This window comes from Meleagris gallopavo, chromosome 5 (genome assembly GCF_905368555.1).
Source record: "Meleagris gallopavo chromosome 5, MGAL_WU_HG_1.1, whole genome shotgun sequence".
NCBI lineage: Eukaryota > Metazoa > Chordata > Aves > Galliformes > Phasianidae > Meleagris > Meleagris gallopavo.
In genome coordinates, this window is record NC_139408.1 from 14,470,148 (window position 1) to 14,488,944 (window position 18,797).

Below are 18,797 nucleotides of genomic sequence, written 5' to 3' on the forward strand. Positions count from 1 at the left end.
AAGGTTAATTTTGTATTCAGCTGCATTAATGACTAAAATAATGCATTTCAATTTGCCATTTTTGCAAGAGAAAAGAATTCTAAAATTGGTTAAATATGACTGGTTTCTTCAACAAGAAGCTTTGTATCAAAATAGAATCACCAATCTGAAGCCTCTTTATACATCTCAAATTTTTGCAATTTCAGGTTTTTAAAGTATTTTTTTGGTTTATTTTGAAAATGTTTTTCAGTAGTGGCCACCTTTAATTTACTCATCATTTGACATCTTACGGTCAACTAGTTTTTATATTTAAAACTTACTTGTAGATACTGGAGGACTTGTGGTAACTGAAATAGAAAAGAAAAAAAATTACTCCATCATCTGCAAGTTTCAGAAAAACATGTAAAATTAGTTTTAAACATCCTAATTACAATTTTTGCTGTGCCTGCTGAGACAATTTCTATTATCTCCACAGAATACTCAAAAGATAGAATCCCATACATTTATAGTCACAATTTCTTCCATGAGGGGTAAATAAACTCAAGGCATTAAAATCTTCCTCAGTGAAATGCAACAAAATTATTTGCAAGTATCACTCAATCTTTGTCAACTGTGATAAGTCTGCACACTTGTACATTCAATCTTTAAAGTATTTTCCTTAAGTATTTTTAAATGTGCATCTCTCTTGAAAACTTACCTATGGTAGTAATAGTATTTGTACCAGGAGAGGTTGTAATGGTTGAAGGTGAGGTAGTTAATGGACAAGGATAAGAACCTCCAAGAATTACAGATCCATTTTCTGCACAAACATATATTGTGCATATGTCGCCATCCTTTACTGTTGCAACAGTTTCTCCTACATCATAACTTGTTCCATTGATAACACAAGGACAACCTGCAAAAGAAAGAGTTCAGCATGCATGTTCTCTCTCTACCACGACTATTTGGAGAAGACAAAAAAAGCAAAACAGAAGTAGAAGACAAAGGAAAAAAAAAAAAAAAAAAAGGACTTGAGGATTTGCCAAAGATACAAATATTGTATCATGCATGCTCCTTTGAGTGCTATACTTGGAGCTTAAATCTAGCATCACATTAATTTATCTTGTAAACTCTGTAGTGAAATCCACAAGTTTGGATATGAGACATAGGAAGAAGAAATACAGTGTGTGATTAAAAGATTGAACAAGAAGTACTAGCTAGTACTAGAAGTTTTGTTCAACAAAATTGCTGTCAAAATTTCTTTTCCAGAAAGCCTTTGTAGAGATAGATATAGTGGTTCCAGGTTCCTCCACAATCCACCCTTCTCCACTTTCTTAATTAAAAAAAACTAAAAACATTATTTACCTGGAATTGGTGTACACTCAATGGATCCTGAGGGGCGACAGATACTAAGAGCAAAAATTTCAAAAGTTAAAATGTTATAGATGTTTAATGGCCAGCAGAGCCAAGAGCACAGAAATGTAAAATTTTGTCACTTGATCTTCATTTATACTGCTGGGTATGTTTCTGATTGTAACATCTTCTAATATTGCCTATCATTACTTCATTCAAACTAAGTCATCATTTATATTCCTTAAGTGCAACATCTTAACCTATCATGAGTTGTTTTGTATTGCAAGTTGCAATACCGCAGTAGTAACAGCTGCTCTTATGAGTAGTTGTGTTTGATTGATTTATTTATTTTTGTCTCTGATCACGATGTGGATTCATAAATGTCAATTCCACCATTAGTAAGGTTCTGGGAATGAACAATTAGGAGTCAGTTACCTCCTTCAGGGATAATACAGATTATTTCAGACCACTGTGACTTTGAAATCTTTGTCTTAAACGAGAATACAGGGCAGAGAAGCCCCCCTCTTTCCAAAAAGCCACGAGAATCTAAAGACTGTTCCAGAGACACAATTAGGCTTTCTGCCATTGTATCATTTATGACACTTTCAAGAGTATATTTAATGATTCTACTAACAAACCTATCAGAAAGACACAACCATTTTGAAATATGGATTATTATGGATCTGTAAAACTATAGATGAAAAATTTTGAACTTGTATGTAGTGGAAGTGGAAGTTCTTGAGATTGTCTCATCTAGAATATATGTCATTGTTCCTCTGATTTGTATATATAATATAGAATATATTATATGCTATAAAATATATTTGTATAGATTGTATAGAATATATAAGTTTCATCTCTACTTACTAAAAAACATGCTTGAGACTCAATAAAGTAAATGAAGGGCTCAGTGTACACAAATTATTTCCTGAAATACTTGCATTTTTACATACCATTTTGTACAGTTCTCTTCTGTTGGTATTTCTCCACCAATGATAACAGGATTACCGTTGTGGTAACACCAGCATTCATCTGCAGCCACACATTCTTTTGTCTCTTCATTATAAATGGGCTTTTCATGAGGGCATCTGGGGTAGCAACCTGTTGATGGCAAGTAGCACAGAATACAAGTGAAGAAAAGTATGATGAGTTAACTAAATAACAGGATATCCTCTGAAAGTAAATGATTCTCACTGAATCAGGAATAGTTAAAGAGATCAAAAATTCCGAATCAAAACCAATCCTTGGACACTTAGCCTCTTCAAAAGGCTTAAGCAACCCTCATTGATAATACTGAGAGAACTAAATAAGAATTTACTCATGAAAACCAATAAATATTTTTCCTTAGTTCAAAATACTGCAGCAACCTTTATGATCTATGGGAAACTAGTAATTTTAACACACACAAAAAAAACTGTCCTGGTTTCAGCTGGGACAGAGTAGATTTACTTCACAGTGTATAATATGATGCTAGTTTTGCCTTTAGGAGAAAAAAAATGTTGATAATAAACTGCTGTTTTAATTGTTGCTCAGCAGTGCTGAACAGAGCCAAGGCTGTTGAAGCCTCATCTACTGTCCTGCCAGTGAAGTGGCAGAGATGCACAAGAAGCTGGGAGGGAAGAGGTCCAGGGCATATGACCTGGACTGGCCAAAGGGATATTCCATACCATACGAACTCATCTGAATACATCATACAAATGAGGGGATTTGGCCAGGGCAGGGCTGCCACTGCTCAGGGACTGGCTGGGTATGGGTCAGTGGGTAGTGAAAAACTGCACTGTGCATCACTCATTTTGTAAATACACACACACATACACACGTTATCATCACTATTATTTCTCTTCCCGTTTTGTCTTAGTAAAAGGTTTTTATCTCAATCAACAAGTTCCACTTTTTTTCCTCGGTTCTCTCTTCCAGAGTGCAGTGAATGAACAACTGTATAGTTGAGCTGCCTGTCAGGTTAAATCAGAACACAAACATACCAATTTTTCTACAGATATTAAAATGTGATCACCATATCAACAATCCCTTTGTGAAAAAGACGGATATGCATTCAATAACGAACATTCAATAATGAAGTTTTCACAATATTTGTTGGAACACTAGAACTTATTTATGTGTCATCAGTAGACTATGCATCTCTACCACAGACATAAAAATTATCTGCATTTTTCCATCCCTTCAACCAGTGAAATAAATTCCATCTGCAAGTTGTAAATTATCTGTCAGTCTTCACTGCATTGCTCATGCAAATACACTTTTGTTCCTGCTTCTTATTAAAACTTACCATCAGTTCAAGGATTAAAATCACAAAGCCAAACTTCTGGGAAGGACAAAAATATGCCTGATTTATCCAAGTTTATCATTTAGTAAAATAGAAGATACTTGTAATCTCAGTCATATTCTTGGACTGCTGTAGTTCCCATAACACAAAATTCTTTTCCAGTTATCAAGCATACAAATAATGTTAAGATTTAAAAAAAAAACAACCACCAGTAATTTATTTCTTTATCATGTAAAAAGCTTTCCATATCTTGAAAAGCTCTTAGATATGGTTAAAAATGGTGTAGTGGTGTAATAATCCTATGTTTCAGGATATTATCTAATCAGAGACTTAATTTTAGGGTTGTTAGCAATGTAGCTATCACCCACTGGGGTTAATAAGTAATAGATTAAATTATATGAAAATTTATTTATGACTGGAGACACAAATTCAATAAAACAGAATAAAGTATATCTTGTCTAGTTAAATGGCTAATCCACAGTTGATAAAGACATTTTGACAAAGTTTTATGAAATAGAAGACTGCAACAGCAAGGAATTTATTACCTTCCAGGTATGGAACTGAGAAGTTGGTGCTGACATTATAAATCATTCTGCAGGTCATGACATTGCTGCCACAAGGTTCATAGTGCCATTCACACTCATTACGAGGGTTATAGTAGTCACAAAATATTGCTGATAAGAAAAAAGGAAAGCTGATTAAAAATACAGTTGTTACAATGAAGCTCAGCCCAGATGTTTGAGTGTAAAAGCTAAATTAAACCACAAGTCAAGCTTGCAAAATAATCTTGAGGTACAGGACTTGTAGATAGACTTCCTTCTATTACACTTAAGCTTTTTTCCCCTATCTACTAGCAAATTCATAAAATCTCTTGCAGTATATATATTCAAAGTAGCTCTACCTTGCTGTATGACATGGACTGAGTAACCTCCAGCAGGTCAGGAACAAGCATATGAGATATTATGGATACAACATTAAAATAATTTAGCTTAGTTGACTATGGATAGAGGAAGGAAATTTTCTGTATCACCAATTTCTTACACTTGAAAACTTAAACTAGCCTTAATTTTGAACCAGAATAATTTTTTTACAATTGAATTGCCATTTCTGGCATTAAGAATCTCAGAATTTGGTTTTGAACACTTTTTTGGAGGAGACAAAAAATACAATTTAAATATTGTCTTACATTATTTTATGATTTCTGGTATATACACTATTAATGGACATTTCTTAATACAGTCAATACTGATTAGGTTCACCTACACAAGAATACTTCCATATACTTTAAAAAAAAAAGCCAATTCTGAATCATTTGTGCAAACGGAAGAAAGACAACAGGAGCTGCAGTTCACCAATTATCAAGCAAAGCAAAAGGACCTTAAAACTTCTAAAATCACCACCCTTCAAAAATAAAATATAACTGCTATAAAAAATTTACTAATTCTGTCTGTTCCCTAAAATGCTGTGAAAATAAGTCACAAGGGCAAGCACAGCCCTGCAGTATTCATGATTTATTTAATAGGGTCCCTGACAGCAGACAGAAAGATACAGTTGTGTTTAGCTGTTACTCACGGCATATATCAGGACTTCTCCAGAAAACACAGGCCTGAGCTTTGGTACATTCTTGTGCATATGCAGCAACAGCAGAACAGAAGCAATCACAATCTCCACCGCTGTCACAAGAGCAGGCATCATGAACACAAGCATCATAGAAAGGAGATGGGTTCACCTATTGGAAAAAGAAATGATGCCACAGTTCATCTCCAAACTAAAATAAGCCCGAGACATTTCTTGAGATAATAGGAACTGAGCTGGACAGGAATGAGAACGTTTCTAAGAACTACTGAACAGTATAGGCTAGAAATTGCTTCATGTATTTAGTATGAAGTTATATAACACCTTCATAAATTGTTAAGATTAAAAAAAAATCTTTTTTAAATGCCCATATCTTCTAGCAAAGTTCCATACTGCTCTCAATATCAGTTGGATGAATGCAAGTCAAGACTTAGTCTTCCAGCAAGCTCTGCTAGACACTTGTCTCAGAAATGCTGCATTTCATAGCAAACACAAAGCAAATAATTTTGTGCTTGCCAGTTTTTGGAGTTCATCCAGTCACACATTAGGAAAACATTGCAACATTTTTGCTTGGGATCAGAAAAGGAGAAATTTGGATTGGATTTTAGGTCCTGAAGAAATCAATACAGAAACACATATTAAGTCAGTGAAAATCTTATTTCTTTGTGACTTTTCCACCATGAAACACATGAAATAAAAACAAATTGTTAATACTGGTATACCTAGAAGAGAGACAAGAAATAGAGACAATGCTATGACAATTTATAGCATAGTACTAAGTTAAGCTTGTTTGAACTGCACAGTCAGTGATTTCCATGTAAATCACTTCTGAAGTTTGAATATTAACAGGAGCAGTAGTCTCTTCAGCAGTCACATTTTCAGTACTGTATGTGGTTCTGCCAGAAGATGGGTCTGATGACTGCAGGACCTCTCAGAACTTATAGCTGTGACATTTTCTCTACAAGAAATGGTACAACTGCAGCAGATACCTATTCAAGCTAGATTTACGAAGCTAACCTGCACTGCAGTAGCAGCAAAAAAGTGGTGATAAATATGAGGTCTTAGAGCTGAGGCTGGCACCTCTGCTGATGAAGTTGTAACAGATACTCAAACTACTCTGATAAAGGCTAGCTGAAATGTGCTGACACTTCTAGCTATACTGAAGACTTAGCTGAAGATATGTCTGCTTAACTATTTCTTCATTCATATTCCTGCAGTAACAGAAAGGCACTGTGCTATCCCTTCACTTACTGCCATCTACAAACCTTGGAATGACAAATTTTAAAGATTTCACTCAGGATAAGGCTGCATTCTTTCTCTGCCCAGGGCTTGCGATGTGGTTTCAGATCACAGGGTTTAATCTCTTCTGTGACATCAGGGCACACAGATGACTGCTTCCAGGAATTCCCAAACTCCAAAGCACTTGTCTCTTGTAGCCCACTCCTGCTTGTAAAGTCATTGTTGGACTTACCATCAAAGTTGCCACACAGACCACACACTTTCCCCTGCAAAAGGAAATCACAATACCCATGGCTATTAAATATAACATGGAAGTGAGAAACAGACTCTATCATATAAAGTTGGAAAACAACATTCACATTAAAAAGTACAACAGACTCTCCCTGTAAATGATACATTTTCATCTTTACTTGTAAATAATTTATATAGAAATTAAACTTTCATTTGACTGTGTACCCAGCAAACTACTCAGCTGCCCTTCTTTAAAACCAATTGTACCTACTGTATTTCTGTCCCTTCATTCCACTTATAAGACTGAAGAGTGACTAAGCTTCTTTCAGCGGAGAAGAATGATTTTATTTTCCTTTATTTTCCATTATTCTCAATTATAACATAAATATTATTAACAGAAACCTGAGATAATTTCATTATGTAACTTGCATCACTTCTTTATCCACAAAAACAAAAAAGGAGGCACTGACTTTTCTTGAAAGAAAGAATTTAGCAACCTATCTGCAGTAGTAAATTTTCGGTAGTGCTAATAAAGGCACACCAATTTTCTGAAGGAAGAGCCTGATCCTGTTATGAAACTCTGCACCTCCTCATTTAGCACAATGAACATAGTACTCCATAATTCAGCATGCTGATTTTCAGAAATCTGACCCATCTCCAGACATTGCACAGGAAGTCTGTTTTTAACTCGGGGCTCAGATTCTATACAGGTTTCTGAGTGCATACACAGCCAATTCAGAACCCCATGAATTACTCTGAGTGCTTGGCTGTTGTTATTCACAACCTCAGAAGGTCTTAGACACTCAGCTTTAAAGCAATCATATGCTATTCATCTTCTCTCACGTAAGAAACTCTAGTACAACTCCATCAAGATGTGTTAGGAACATCAGCTAATCATCAAGGTGCAGAGATGTAGGATTAAATTCACAGTCAGTAAAGAAGACTATCTATGTTTCTTTTTCTCACACACACTTCTGTCTCAGAAAAAGACAGAGAGATTCTAACTTACTTTATAGTCAGGAGTCAGTTTGATGAAAACAGTGGTCTTCTTATCCCAGATAAGCATCACACCATTGCTAGCTTCAATAACAAGGTAGAGACCTACTGTCTTGTTCTGGTAATACACATCATCACCAACATCTCGCTGAATTTCTTTATAATCCTTGTTCTCCAACTTTAGTTCAGTTTTCTAAATGGTAAAAAGATGAGAAAAAGAATAACACTAACTTCTATGATGAAAAAAATAATTAAATTCTCATAAGGGTACAGCTCAGACTGAAACTAAGGGCTCAGAGTCTGTTGGGTGATTTTTTCCAGAATGACAGAAAGCAGTGCAGCACTTTGTTTGAGACGACTTGAACAGACTTCAGTAACTGAGAAGCTACAGCTTTACACATTATTTTGACAGGGTCTTTAAGCTTTACTTATTATAGCTGCCTTTGTATCTTTGTATATATTTGGAGCACTATTTTCTATGAAATACTTGAATATATACTCACTGAATACTCATTACTCACCCCTATAAACATTTTAATGGCCTTTGAGCAGGTGACTCCTGTAGTTCCACAAGGGACATTCTCTGTGATGATACTGAATGAGCCACCAGAATTTTTGTCACCACAATAATCCTGTGGATAAATGAACAAATGAGCATAAAAAAATTGAGTAGAATATTTCAACTCTATTTCAATTTAATAATAATAATTACAAACACAGGAATATCCACAGTGTATAAATTTTTACTACCTAAATACATATGTTTTTACAGATGCACGAACAGATATACATACATCTCTGCATGTATTTAGTATGCAAAGTCTCATGTATAACAAAATCTGGGAAACAAGCAGTACAACAAATCAAATGAGGAACGTATCTTCAAATTTTTGTTTTGTAAACTCAGACTTTTTACTTATTTCAGATTATGATGATAAACTGTTAACTCTCACTATAAACTAGTCCTTTTACATGCAATTTATGAATACTGTAAAAGAAGAAAAGAGTCACAACTCAACTATGCTAAATATACAGAATTTATCTTGGCATAATCTGCAATCATCTCAGGAACAGTGATAACAGTCAATAAAGAATAACAAAATCAGAAAGGAAAATAGATCCTGAAGGCAATTGAAAAGCACTCTAAGATTCCATTTCAGTTCTGATGAGCACTACCTGAGTAGCCACATATTCACAACTTCCATCAAAGTCATAGAATTTTCCATCAAAGGTGATATAATGGCCACTTCCATATATCATGCAAGTCCCATAGCACACATTTTCAGTGCAGCTCCAGATACCTTTCTGGCAGGTGCTAGAAGAGAGTGAGAGTTGACCTTTCAGATCTCACCAACAGCATATTGCTTAGAAAACTGTAGAACATACCTGATACCTGATTCATGATAATGTGCACAACACAATCCATTTTGGTTTTACTTAGTGTCTTACGTATCAAAAGCAATAGTTTAGCCTATTTTAAGTTTATAACACGACCTTTAGCTCTGGCTCTGACATATTTTAGATTGGTTAGTGATTATGTCTAAAAACTGAATATGCTTTCCTAATAAGAGATGCCTACTGAAAGCTGAAGTTGCTAGTTACCCTAATATTTTCCATACAATCTGTATTTCCTCAAGCAGAAAAAAATATGCCTGAAAATAAAGACTTCATACTTGCAGCCACCATAACCACTGCATGACTATTAATTTACTATGTGGAATATGTTCTAGAAAAGAATATAGAAAACCAGCATACCAGGTGTTGCAGTCCACTGTTATGCTCTGTCCGTGGTTATACCAGTCGCTGTTATGAATACATGGGCAGTCCTCTTCCACAACACAGCCCCCTCTACCATCATCAAACAGACCTTCAGGACACACGCAGCCTGAGACACATTCACTTTGATACTAAGGAATATAAAGAAAAATTGGTACTTTAGGAATAAGCACTAAATTTTTCTTTCAATTCTTCACTTCATTTTGGTACAGAAAACATTTATAACCAAATAGTCCCATGACAAATTGCTTCATAAGGTTATTCTTTCTAGGCTCTTAAGGTATTTTTTGTTTGTAAATTTGAATCATGTTTTAGTTGGTGGTACATCTCTACTGAACTCCCATGTAAGCATAATAAAAACAAAAAGGAAGGTAAAGAAGAGTGGAATTGCAGTGATACTGATAGCAGATTGAAATCATTAGGGGAAAAAAAAAGATGAAAAGAAAGGAAAATGAGAATTGCTAGTTACAATTGCTTTTTCTGAAATGCTGTGTTGAATAAAGAAAATGTGGCATGGAGAATAACTGAATACATACAAGATCAGTTTGAGAAGTACCACAGCGAAGTTGCACGGGTGTCCGTGAAGTCCAGTCTGGGGATGCGTTGCAATCAAAGTAGGTTTTGTTTGAAGGACATTCTGTTATACCTGAAAGGTGCATTGTTGATTTAGGTGAATCAAGAGAAGCCAAAACAAATGTGAAGGGTGGTAGTCACCAAGACACAAATCGTAAGTAATATCTATCCTTATGGAAAAAAGAAGAAATGTCTATCCTCGTGAAGACAGAACAAAGTGAAAATGCACAACTGTTTCACAGAAAGAGAAAAGAATGAACAAGCAAAACAAATAAATGGAGAATTCAAGAGGAAAGTGCAATCTGGGGTTTGAGGAGCTTGGGTTATTTGTTTTAGTTGTTTTTTTTCTCTGTATTTTACAGAATGTCACTTACTTTTCATTCTCATTGTCACTGAAGTACACTGGACCTTCGCATTTCGGCAAACACTAGGAAAGAAGTGAAGTAAGACAGAAATTCAAAACCATGTAAGCTCAGTGTTGTCAATTTGCCTAAGGATTAGACATCCTGCAAAACTGATGGTATTTCAAGGTGAACTCTACTGAAGTGCACTCATGAATTCTCACTAGTAGAAAAGGTGTGGAGAGATTTTAATCATAATGCATAAAGGTGGTGTTTTAAGGAATGAATGCTATTCTATTAATCACGAAGATGAATCATGACTCAGTAAACAGATAATAATTTAAACCAAAGCTTTAATTTGGATAATGCAATAAATTTTCATGCCTGTTCAATTCATACACTGCATATCTGTTGGCTCATATCTTTTCTTACCCTCTTTGGGAGAGAAGGAAGTATTTCACATTTTGCACTTATGATTCATTCAGTAAACAGTTGTCAGAGGATTCATCAAGATTCAAAATTCTAGGCTCGTGAAAGCTGCTCTCAAATGATACAGTAAATACCTATTAAGGGGACCTTCCTCCAGTGGAAGACAAGTAATTGGTCTCTGACAGAAAGGCAAATAATAAAACAAAAGCTAACCTTTCATCTTCCTTTTTCCTTTTGCTCAAGAAAGATCTATTGACAGTACCACTTCAGGTTCACATTTACTTGTGAAAGCCAGTAATAAAAACTCAAAACAAAGCTGTACTTCTCAATCATTAATAAACTACATTGCAACAGGAAGATATTTTGCTCGACATGAAGATAGTGTGAATCATGTTACAAGTGTTCGTTAAAGCATAATTAATAGCCAAATGGCTTACACTTAAAAAAGCAATTTTAAAAGGGGTTTTATCCCAACAAACAGGAAGATGCAATAATACATACCAACGCTCTCCATCCTTTGTAACGTAATCCCCAGGTTCCAGATACGACCCCTTGTAATAGCATGGGCATTTGGAGATGGGCACACACGTATCCTGATTATCCAAGTATGTATTATCTGGGCAGCCACAGCCATCCACAGGAGCAAAGTCTTGCAAGCAGTACTTTTCACCATCAGCAATGGAACGACAGGTTTGCTGGCACATTGTAAGATTGTAGAGGAAGACTTGATTTCCTGGGCAAGCAGACACTTCATCAGCTGGAGGGGAAAAAAGCAAACTCATATAAAAGAAGTGCAAGGAAACCTTGATGTTTCTATTTTGCCTTCTTTGTCTGTGCAGCATGTAATGGTAAAAGTACTCCTTCTGATTTTACTGAAGTACAAATTACCATAAGTCATAAGTGGTACTACTCTGATTTAGTTTATCACTTGAAGATTTCTTTTTAATCGCTACCAACAGTTGCTAATTTCATACTCATTTACTTCACATATTGACAACCAGAAACAGAGCACACTAAGACAAGCTCCTATTCCCACCAATACTATTGAAAAGCAAAGACAATGATATGCAAAAAAAATTTAAAAGCTACAATCCATTCCTGTGGATGGAGTCATTTAATCAAAGATCGAAATAGCATTATTTAAAGTAGGGAAAGAAGGTGAAAGTGAAAAATACTGCTAAGTTTACTAAAAAATATGTATCACAAACAAATAAAAGCTAAGGAACATACCATGAATTAGTAAACATTGCAAGCACTTCCTATTTTAATTCCAGTGGATATTTCTAAGATACTCCAGATCCCTTAACATCAAGATCACAAAGAACCAAATGCAGAGAAATCCTGTTCATTTCTGGTGGCTAATTAATTTCATAGGGATCACAGTTTCATTACTTACAGCAGACACTTTGTCTCCAGCCACCCAGTACGATCCCTTTGAAAGCACAAGCTCTTGAATAAGAGGACAGGGCAGCACACAAGCACTCCTCACTGTCCTTGCAGAGACAGGTGTCATATTTACATCTCTGAAAAAGGAATAAAAGGGTTAAAAAGAATAACTGGCTGTTCCAACTTGGTTGCTATAAAATATCCTGTGCTCTTTCTCCACTGTTGTTTTTATTGATTCCTGTGATCAGAGAACTATGGAAGGAATGGATAAAGACCAGAGACTGAAAGCGTTGCTTCATTTCATTCAGATTAAAAAGCCAGGCCTCTTGAATCTTTATGAAATAGCCTCCTCCTAACACCACTTTCCATAAAGGATTTTGATATCACTCTTTCTCAGTTAGAACTTAGAAAGGCAGAGATCCACAAAAATTAAAAATTATAATGGCAAACTGTCAATCAGATCTATGAAGATTTTCAAAAAACTTGATCTCAGATTGGGTACTAAGAACATTGCAAAGACAGGAATCTCTTCTTTTTTGCTCAGGTAAACATCACTTACACTTCTGTGTATATCTATATCTGTTGAATCTTCTTTCCACGTACACTATCCTGCTTGACTAAAAGCTGCAAAAACTTTGCCAGTTTTTATGGTCACACTATTCAGTAATGCCTCAAATATTTGAGCAATGATAAATGTCTCCATCACCCATCTGAAACAAAGCAGTACTAAGAAGAGTACTTCAATACCTTATAGTATTCTGCAGGATCAATGACTGAGTGACATCTTGCAAATGGGCCCTCTGAGTTTTTCAGCAAAGAACACCAATGCTCAGCATAATTTGCTGCAAAAAAAAAAAAAGGAAAAAAAAAATAATGTATTACATAATTATATTAATTACATTCACTCATCTTCCTTGTGCCATGTCTAGTTATATTGCTACATCAATATATTGTTACATCAAATAATTGCAATGTAACAATACAGATGAGAGAGCTGTGAACTCCGGGGAGTGGAGAAACTACATGCAGTCACTGTGCATGTACTTCCACTCTATGATTCAGATATCTAGCATTTGATACAATCATAAAATCAAAAATTGTATCTGACTGCTACAAGTAGATCTGTGACAGCTCTTTTCATTTGTGGACCACCATTGCCAAGTTAAACATAAGAAGAAATAATACTACAAATGTACAGATGTACAACCTGCCTTTCCAGGTAAAAAGAAAAAATAATAATGACCTTGCTTTCCTATCTTCTAACTCTGGATTCCATTTGAATCACAACTTAAAGTTTCACTTCAATTTGATGTGAAATCAGTGCTGGTATGCATACATACTTCAATAATTTAATTATTAGTTTGACAGTCCTCTAAAGTACATCAATGCCATAGTGCAACTCTTCTATGCCAGTTGCAGTAATATACAGCAGCTCATTTGTCTTATTAGTATGCTCACCACTTTCAATGCTGAGACTGCAGGGATCTTCTAGCTTTTCTACTTGGTCTGCACAGGTGGACTGAGCTTTCCATGTGTTAGCAAAGGCAGATCCTGTAGCTTCTACCAACCCACTGGTTGTTTTAAAGTCATCACCTTCCATTCCATTAAAATTTCCACAGAGACCTATTGAAAAAGTAAACATTTTCCCTATTACTCATTCTCATTCAGCAAGGGAAAGAGACAGGTCATTATAAATGCTGGAGATAGAAGCTAATATAACTGATTCTTCATCCTCAACACTGATGCTTACTGTAAGTACTGAAGGTTTAGGAGACCTGTTTGAAACCTAAAATCTTGAAGATGAATAGCCTTCATGATGGTATCTTTGCCTCAGGAGATCATCCCCATAATCTGATATTAGGAAGCAATTCTTCACCATAAGAGTGGCGAGGCACCGAAGTAGGTCGCTCAGAAAAGTTCTGAGTTTCCCATGCCTAGAAGTGGTCAAGGCCACGCTAGCTGGGGTTGCGGACAATGTTATCTAGGGGAAGGTGTTCCTGCCATTGAAAGAGGGTGAAACTAGATGAACTTCAAGGTCCTTTCAAACTCAAACCATTATGTAAGTCTATGAATTACCACCCATGTATAGAATATATGACTCGACAGCTGGGGAAATGCATGGCTTTGCTTCCTATTTCAGTGGACACTTGCCTTGAAGGTCCTGGACTGACTGATCCATTGTCACAAACAGCTGCATGACTGGAGACAACTGAATCTGCAGTTGAAGCCCAAAAGAAGTATGTACAATGAGGTAGTAAGAAGATGGCTTAAAAACTGAGAAGCTAGCTGAAAAACAAAATAAGAACTGTGTTGTGAACACGCACATAGATTGCTGAAAGAAACAATTTTTATTAACTTCTTAGCCTAAAGATTACAAAAAAAATCAAATGATTTAGATTACACACTGCCTTTTTTATATTGCTAAATGAAGGATTGCTTTCATATGGAAAAAGGATGATGGTCTATAAATTAATATCACTGCCTCAGAACAAGTTGCAATGACAGACTGTCACTCAGAATAAACATCTCTGAGAAAGGGAACGAGCAGATGTTATATCAAATGCAAATGTGCCTCAGTTGGTTATAAGGTAATCAAAAACTACAGGACACTGTGGATTTTCTTATATTTTATATGAATAGCATAGCATAAACCAGTCATAATAGAACAATAGCTAGAACTGACATTTAAAATCAGTACAGTAGAGAAATTGGGTTTCCTAATTATTGATAATTTCCTATAGCAAATCTATTATTATATGCCCTACTTATTAGATGGTCTGTTTTATTACCTAGAACAGTTTAATTTCTCTGAACTTGCAGCTAAGATGTTGTAATTGCTTTTACACAAGCACTCATGACTGCCCTTCCATGAATACACTCTGTGTCAATGTGCAGCATGAGCGTATCTAGAAAGGAGTGATAGAATGTAAAAGCTCTACACTGCTTTCAGAAATTGCTGCAGGACCTCACAGTTGCTGTTTGATAATTACATCCCACCAGAACTTAGGCTTGTGAATTAGGCCATGTATGGGGCTGCTGAATCACGGCCTGAACCTCTGATTAATCACCTGAGGCAAGCAATGAGTCAGCCATGGGAGCACAGGTGAAGGCAATTCATCTATGCTGCAGGAAAGGGTGGAGTCTGGCTGCACCTCTCCTAGACCCATTTAAGAGCTGACTGCCAGTAGGGAAGGATCTCTCTGGAGATCTGCTCCACTGGAGTTTATTTTGTGAGCCCAGGATAGAGTGAGCGTCTTTCTTTTCTTACTCCAATATAACAATTACATCAGCCAAGCTCCTGGATATACCATACCATCTGTATGTTCATTGATTGTACGCTATACCATCTGTATATTCATTGACTGTACAGGCCATATGAGTCATATTCTGAAAGTGCCTGTGTCTACTGATTATATAAAAAGATACAGGCATCCCAAGCTAGAAGGGAAGATAAGAGGGTTCCACATAGTACATCTATCTTCCCTGCTTAGGTCAATATAGCACTTACCTTCTGCCAGGCTTTCTGCCCATGGACAAAAAAGATGTGAAGAGGAAGTGGGAGCTTGAGCCGTAATAACACTGAGAGCCAGAATATGCCCACATCACATACTCAGAAAATTCTAAATATCCCTCTTTTTAGGGAAACTGACTTACTCAATTTAAGTTTAAGCCATGAAAATTTCTCTTTCCCAAGTTACATGCCAAAATATATTCAAGCTGAATCAAAACAAGTGAAGGGATTTTTTTCCAGTCATCACATGCATACATCAATCTGTCCGTGGAATTGTCAGTGGAAGCTATCAGGCCACGTTTACCTCAAAATCATTCAAAATACACTTAATTATTGTTTCAACATCTGAACAAATTCCATATGCCTGTCTCCAACTTTTGGCTCTGAAAAAATACAACCTCCTCTGGAGTATCAGCTTCGTGACAAAATATAAGGCTGTGGTCCTTACCTGACACATGAGGTACATTCACTGTCATCTCATTCAGTGACACACTGCCATCTGATCTGAAAACCACCACCTGTACGGAAGGAAACAGGACTGATGAGGTTCCAGATATTGAGAGGAAAAAAACTGATAGAAAAATAACTTTTTAAGAGCGGAGAGTGAAGAGAAAACATTTTGCACATTTAGACTGTGGCTAAAACTTAAAATCTGGGAAAGGAAGTTTTTTAAAACTGGATGTGGCAGTCAGCATGTATGACAGAAGTAAGGCTTAGTCTTCTTATTTAGTGTTTGAATACATCCGTCTACAACAATATATAGTAAGTAATAAAATGAATTGTCATTTATTAAACACTTTGGTTATACAAGTAGAAGAAAATATTGGGACTTCAGGATATATAGATAGTTCTGGTTTCCTATAAAAGCAATGGTAATGGTAAATATAATGGTTTAGTATGATTCTGTTGTAGTAAAAAGCAGCTTGTTAAGCTCCCTCATAAAATGCTAGTTTGTACACACAGGAACAAAAAAATGCTTTTCTGATTTGGTTTGATTTTTTTAATTTTGCTGGCAAGGGCATAGAAGAGCCAAAACATGGGAGAAAAATCATGTTTACATATGTAAAATTATGTATAAATGTAGTATAGGTATTCCTATAACCAAACATAATACTTAAGTAAATAAGACGACTTTACATAAATATGAATCAGAAATGCAGAACAGCACTAAAGATTTCCCATCACTTTCATTTATATTATTAGTGAATTAAATACAAATATTCAAGAAGGTTGCATTGTACAAACATGCAACGTTTGGATGTCTTCTGAAAAAGACTCAGATCTACGAAATCAATCTGAAGAAAAGTAAAATACCACAAGGGGTGGAAGGATGGCACTCTTTTTTCTCACCAGCCTGGAAAATGGTGAGACATGGCAGAGAGCAGAGAAAGGGAAAAATGTTAGCTTATTTGAATTTCAGCATTTGCTCAGCTGAGGCCTATTCTGAATTCTTGAGGTAGAAGCTTTAGTTTTTTTATCAACCTTTCTGAGCTCTGTTATCCACCCTCTTCGGATGATTCTGGAACAGTTTGGGATGTATGCTAATTTTCAAAACACTCAGCAGAATTCAAACAACACTTACATTTTTTTTGTCATCTACTAACAGCACAACAGTCTTCAAACAGGTCTGTCCATCTGTGGAGCCACAAGGAGCCAGCTCTGCCAGGAGGGCATGAGTATTATTCACAGCACTCTACAATCACAGGGAAATAAATGTCCATTAGTCCAATCAAAAATCTCTCATGCAAGACAATTTCCAAAATTAAGACTGAAGTCACAGGTTACAACAGCAATTGCTATAGAACTTAGCTATTAAAACCTCAGTTTTAGCACTAGTTTCATAAGATGAACACTCTCTCTCTCTCCAAAAAAAAAAAAAAAGAAAAAAAGAAAAGGAATGGTACAATTTCTACCTCAACAAAATCTTTGGAAAACACACATCAGATATTTTAGGGACAAATGAATGAAATAGCTGTCAAACTCTTCTCCCTAGCTTACTTTGACACAAAGACACAGAAATAGCTATAACAGACCTGACTGAGACTTTCTAATCCTGAGAATTACAGAATTTTTGCTGCCTATCCTTCCACGCAGTCAACATGCTTCTTGATATATATGAAAGAGTCCACTGTGAAATGACAGTATATGTAGACTGCTAAGTGACTAAGTAAGACATCCATCGCAGTAAGTGCCCAAGTCCTCCCATGGGGCAATAACAGCCCATCCTGAATTTTCCAGTGAGGCTTTTAACATTTCTGCTTCCCTCATTCCATGAAAGTGGAATAAAGCAACGATTCACACCTAGTACATATGAGTGCACAGACGCATTTAATGTGTAAGAGAAAAGCTCTAGAGTACACAGTACCTTGGCCAACACATAGTAACAGTCTCCATGGAAGGTGTATTTCTTCCCATCAAAGGTCGTAATATGGGAACCTCCTTCCACCGAACATGTGCCTGGACAGGGTAGATCTTTGCATGTCCATCTGCCTGAATCACAGGTGCTATAAACAAACAATAAATAATCCAGAAATATATGTATATGTTATAGGAACTGAGAGCACAGAAAGCATCTGTACAGCCAGCAAATAGCAAGCTATACCCAAGTGTTTTAAGTTTTAAAAATTAAAAATTTTACCACTTCCTAAAGATCTCTCTCATCACATGGCATAGATATAAGAAAATCTTTCAGAAAGCCTATATAGACATGTAAAATTAAACATAAGTTCAGAATGTTTACAGGAAGTCATCTACAACTAAGTGAAAGATCGAAAAGGACAGACCCATATACAGATGAAGAAAGGTGAATGACTGTGATGATCCTTACCATTCCTCACACTCATTGCTAATGGTTTCTCCAGGTGAATACCCCTTTCCATGGAGTCTGCAGTAGCACTGGCTAACAGGTACACAGCCATTTTCAGTGATATCATCATACACAGTTCCTGTAAAGCAAAATAGCAAACTATTACAGCTGCTTCTGAAATCATCAGTTTCCACAGAAGAGAAACACTAAGACTGGGGACACGCTCAGTCTGACACAGAAAACAGAGGCTGAGGTTACCAAAACAGAAGAAAAGCATCTTAACATAAGACACATGGAAAATACTTTAAGCCAGCTTTGACATTCTAAGTCGACTCATTT

General features: G+C 36.0%; 1 protein-coding gene across 1 annotated transcript in view; it reads right to left on the minus strand.

Moving 5' to 3' along the window:
• Positions 1 to 18,797, minus strand: part of MUC2 (mucin 2, oligomeric mucus/gel-forming) — a 110,463-nt gene that overhangs the window by 84,407 nt on the left and 7,259 nt on the right. The window contains exons 8-29 of the mRNA XM_085223834.1: positions 18,480 to 18,597; positions 18,018 to 18,156; positions 17,235 to 17,345; positions 16,101 to 16,170; positions 14,293 to 14,427; positions 13,600 to 13,764; positions 12,889 to 12,983; positions 12,152 to 12,278; positions 11,257 to 11,512; positions 10,360 to 10,412; positions 9,949 to 10,058; positions 9,392 to 9,543; positions 8,813 to 8,951; positions 8,158 to 8,268; positions 7,650 to 7,829; positions 6,436 to 6,675; positions 5,168 to 5,324; positions 4,141 to 4,269; positions 2,265 to 2,412; positions 1,324 to 1,367; positions 677 to 874; positions 300 to 326 (exon numbers count right to left, since the gene is read on the minus strand). Coding sequence (XP_085079960.1) covers positions 300 to 326; positions 677 to 874; positions 1,324 to 1,367; positions 2,265 to 2,412; positions 4,141 to 4,269; positions 5,168 to 5,324; positions 6,436 to 6,675; positions 7,650 to 7,829; positions 8,158 to 8,268; positions 8,813 to 8,951; positions 9,392 to 9,543; positions 9,949 to 10,058; positions 10,360 to 10,412; positions 11,257 to 11,512; positions 12,152 to 12,278; positions 12,889 to 12,983; positions 13,600 to 13,764; positions 14,293 to 14,427; positions 16,101 to 16,170; positions 17,235 to 17,345; positions 18,018 to 18,156; positions 18,480 to 18,597 — 2,904 coding nt within the window. The remainder of the gene's footprint in view (positions 1 to 299; positions 327 to 676; positions 875 to 1,323; positions 1,368 to 2,264; positions 2,413 to 4,140; positions 4,270 to 5,167; positions 5,325 to 6,435; positions 6,676 to 7,649; positions 7,830 to 8,157; positions 8,269 to 8,812; positions 8,952 to 9,391; positions 9,544 to 9,948; positions 10,059 to 10,359; positions 10,413 to 11,256; positions 11,513 to 12,151; positions 12,279 to 12,888; positions 12,984 to 13,599; positions 13,765 to 14,292; positions 14,428 to 16,100; positions 16,171 to 17,234; positions 17,346 to 18,017; positions 18,157 to 18,479; positions 18,598 to 18,797) is intronic.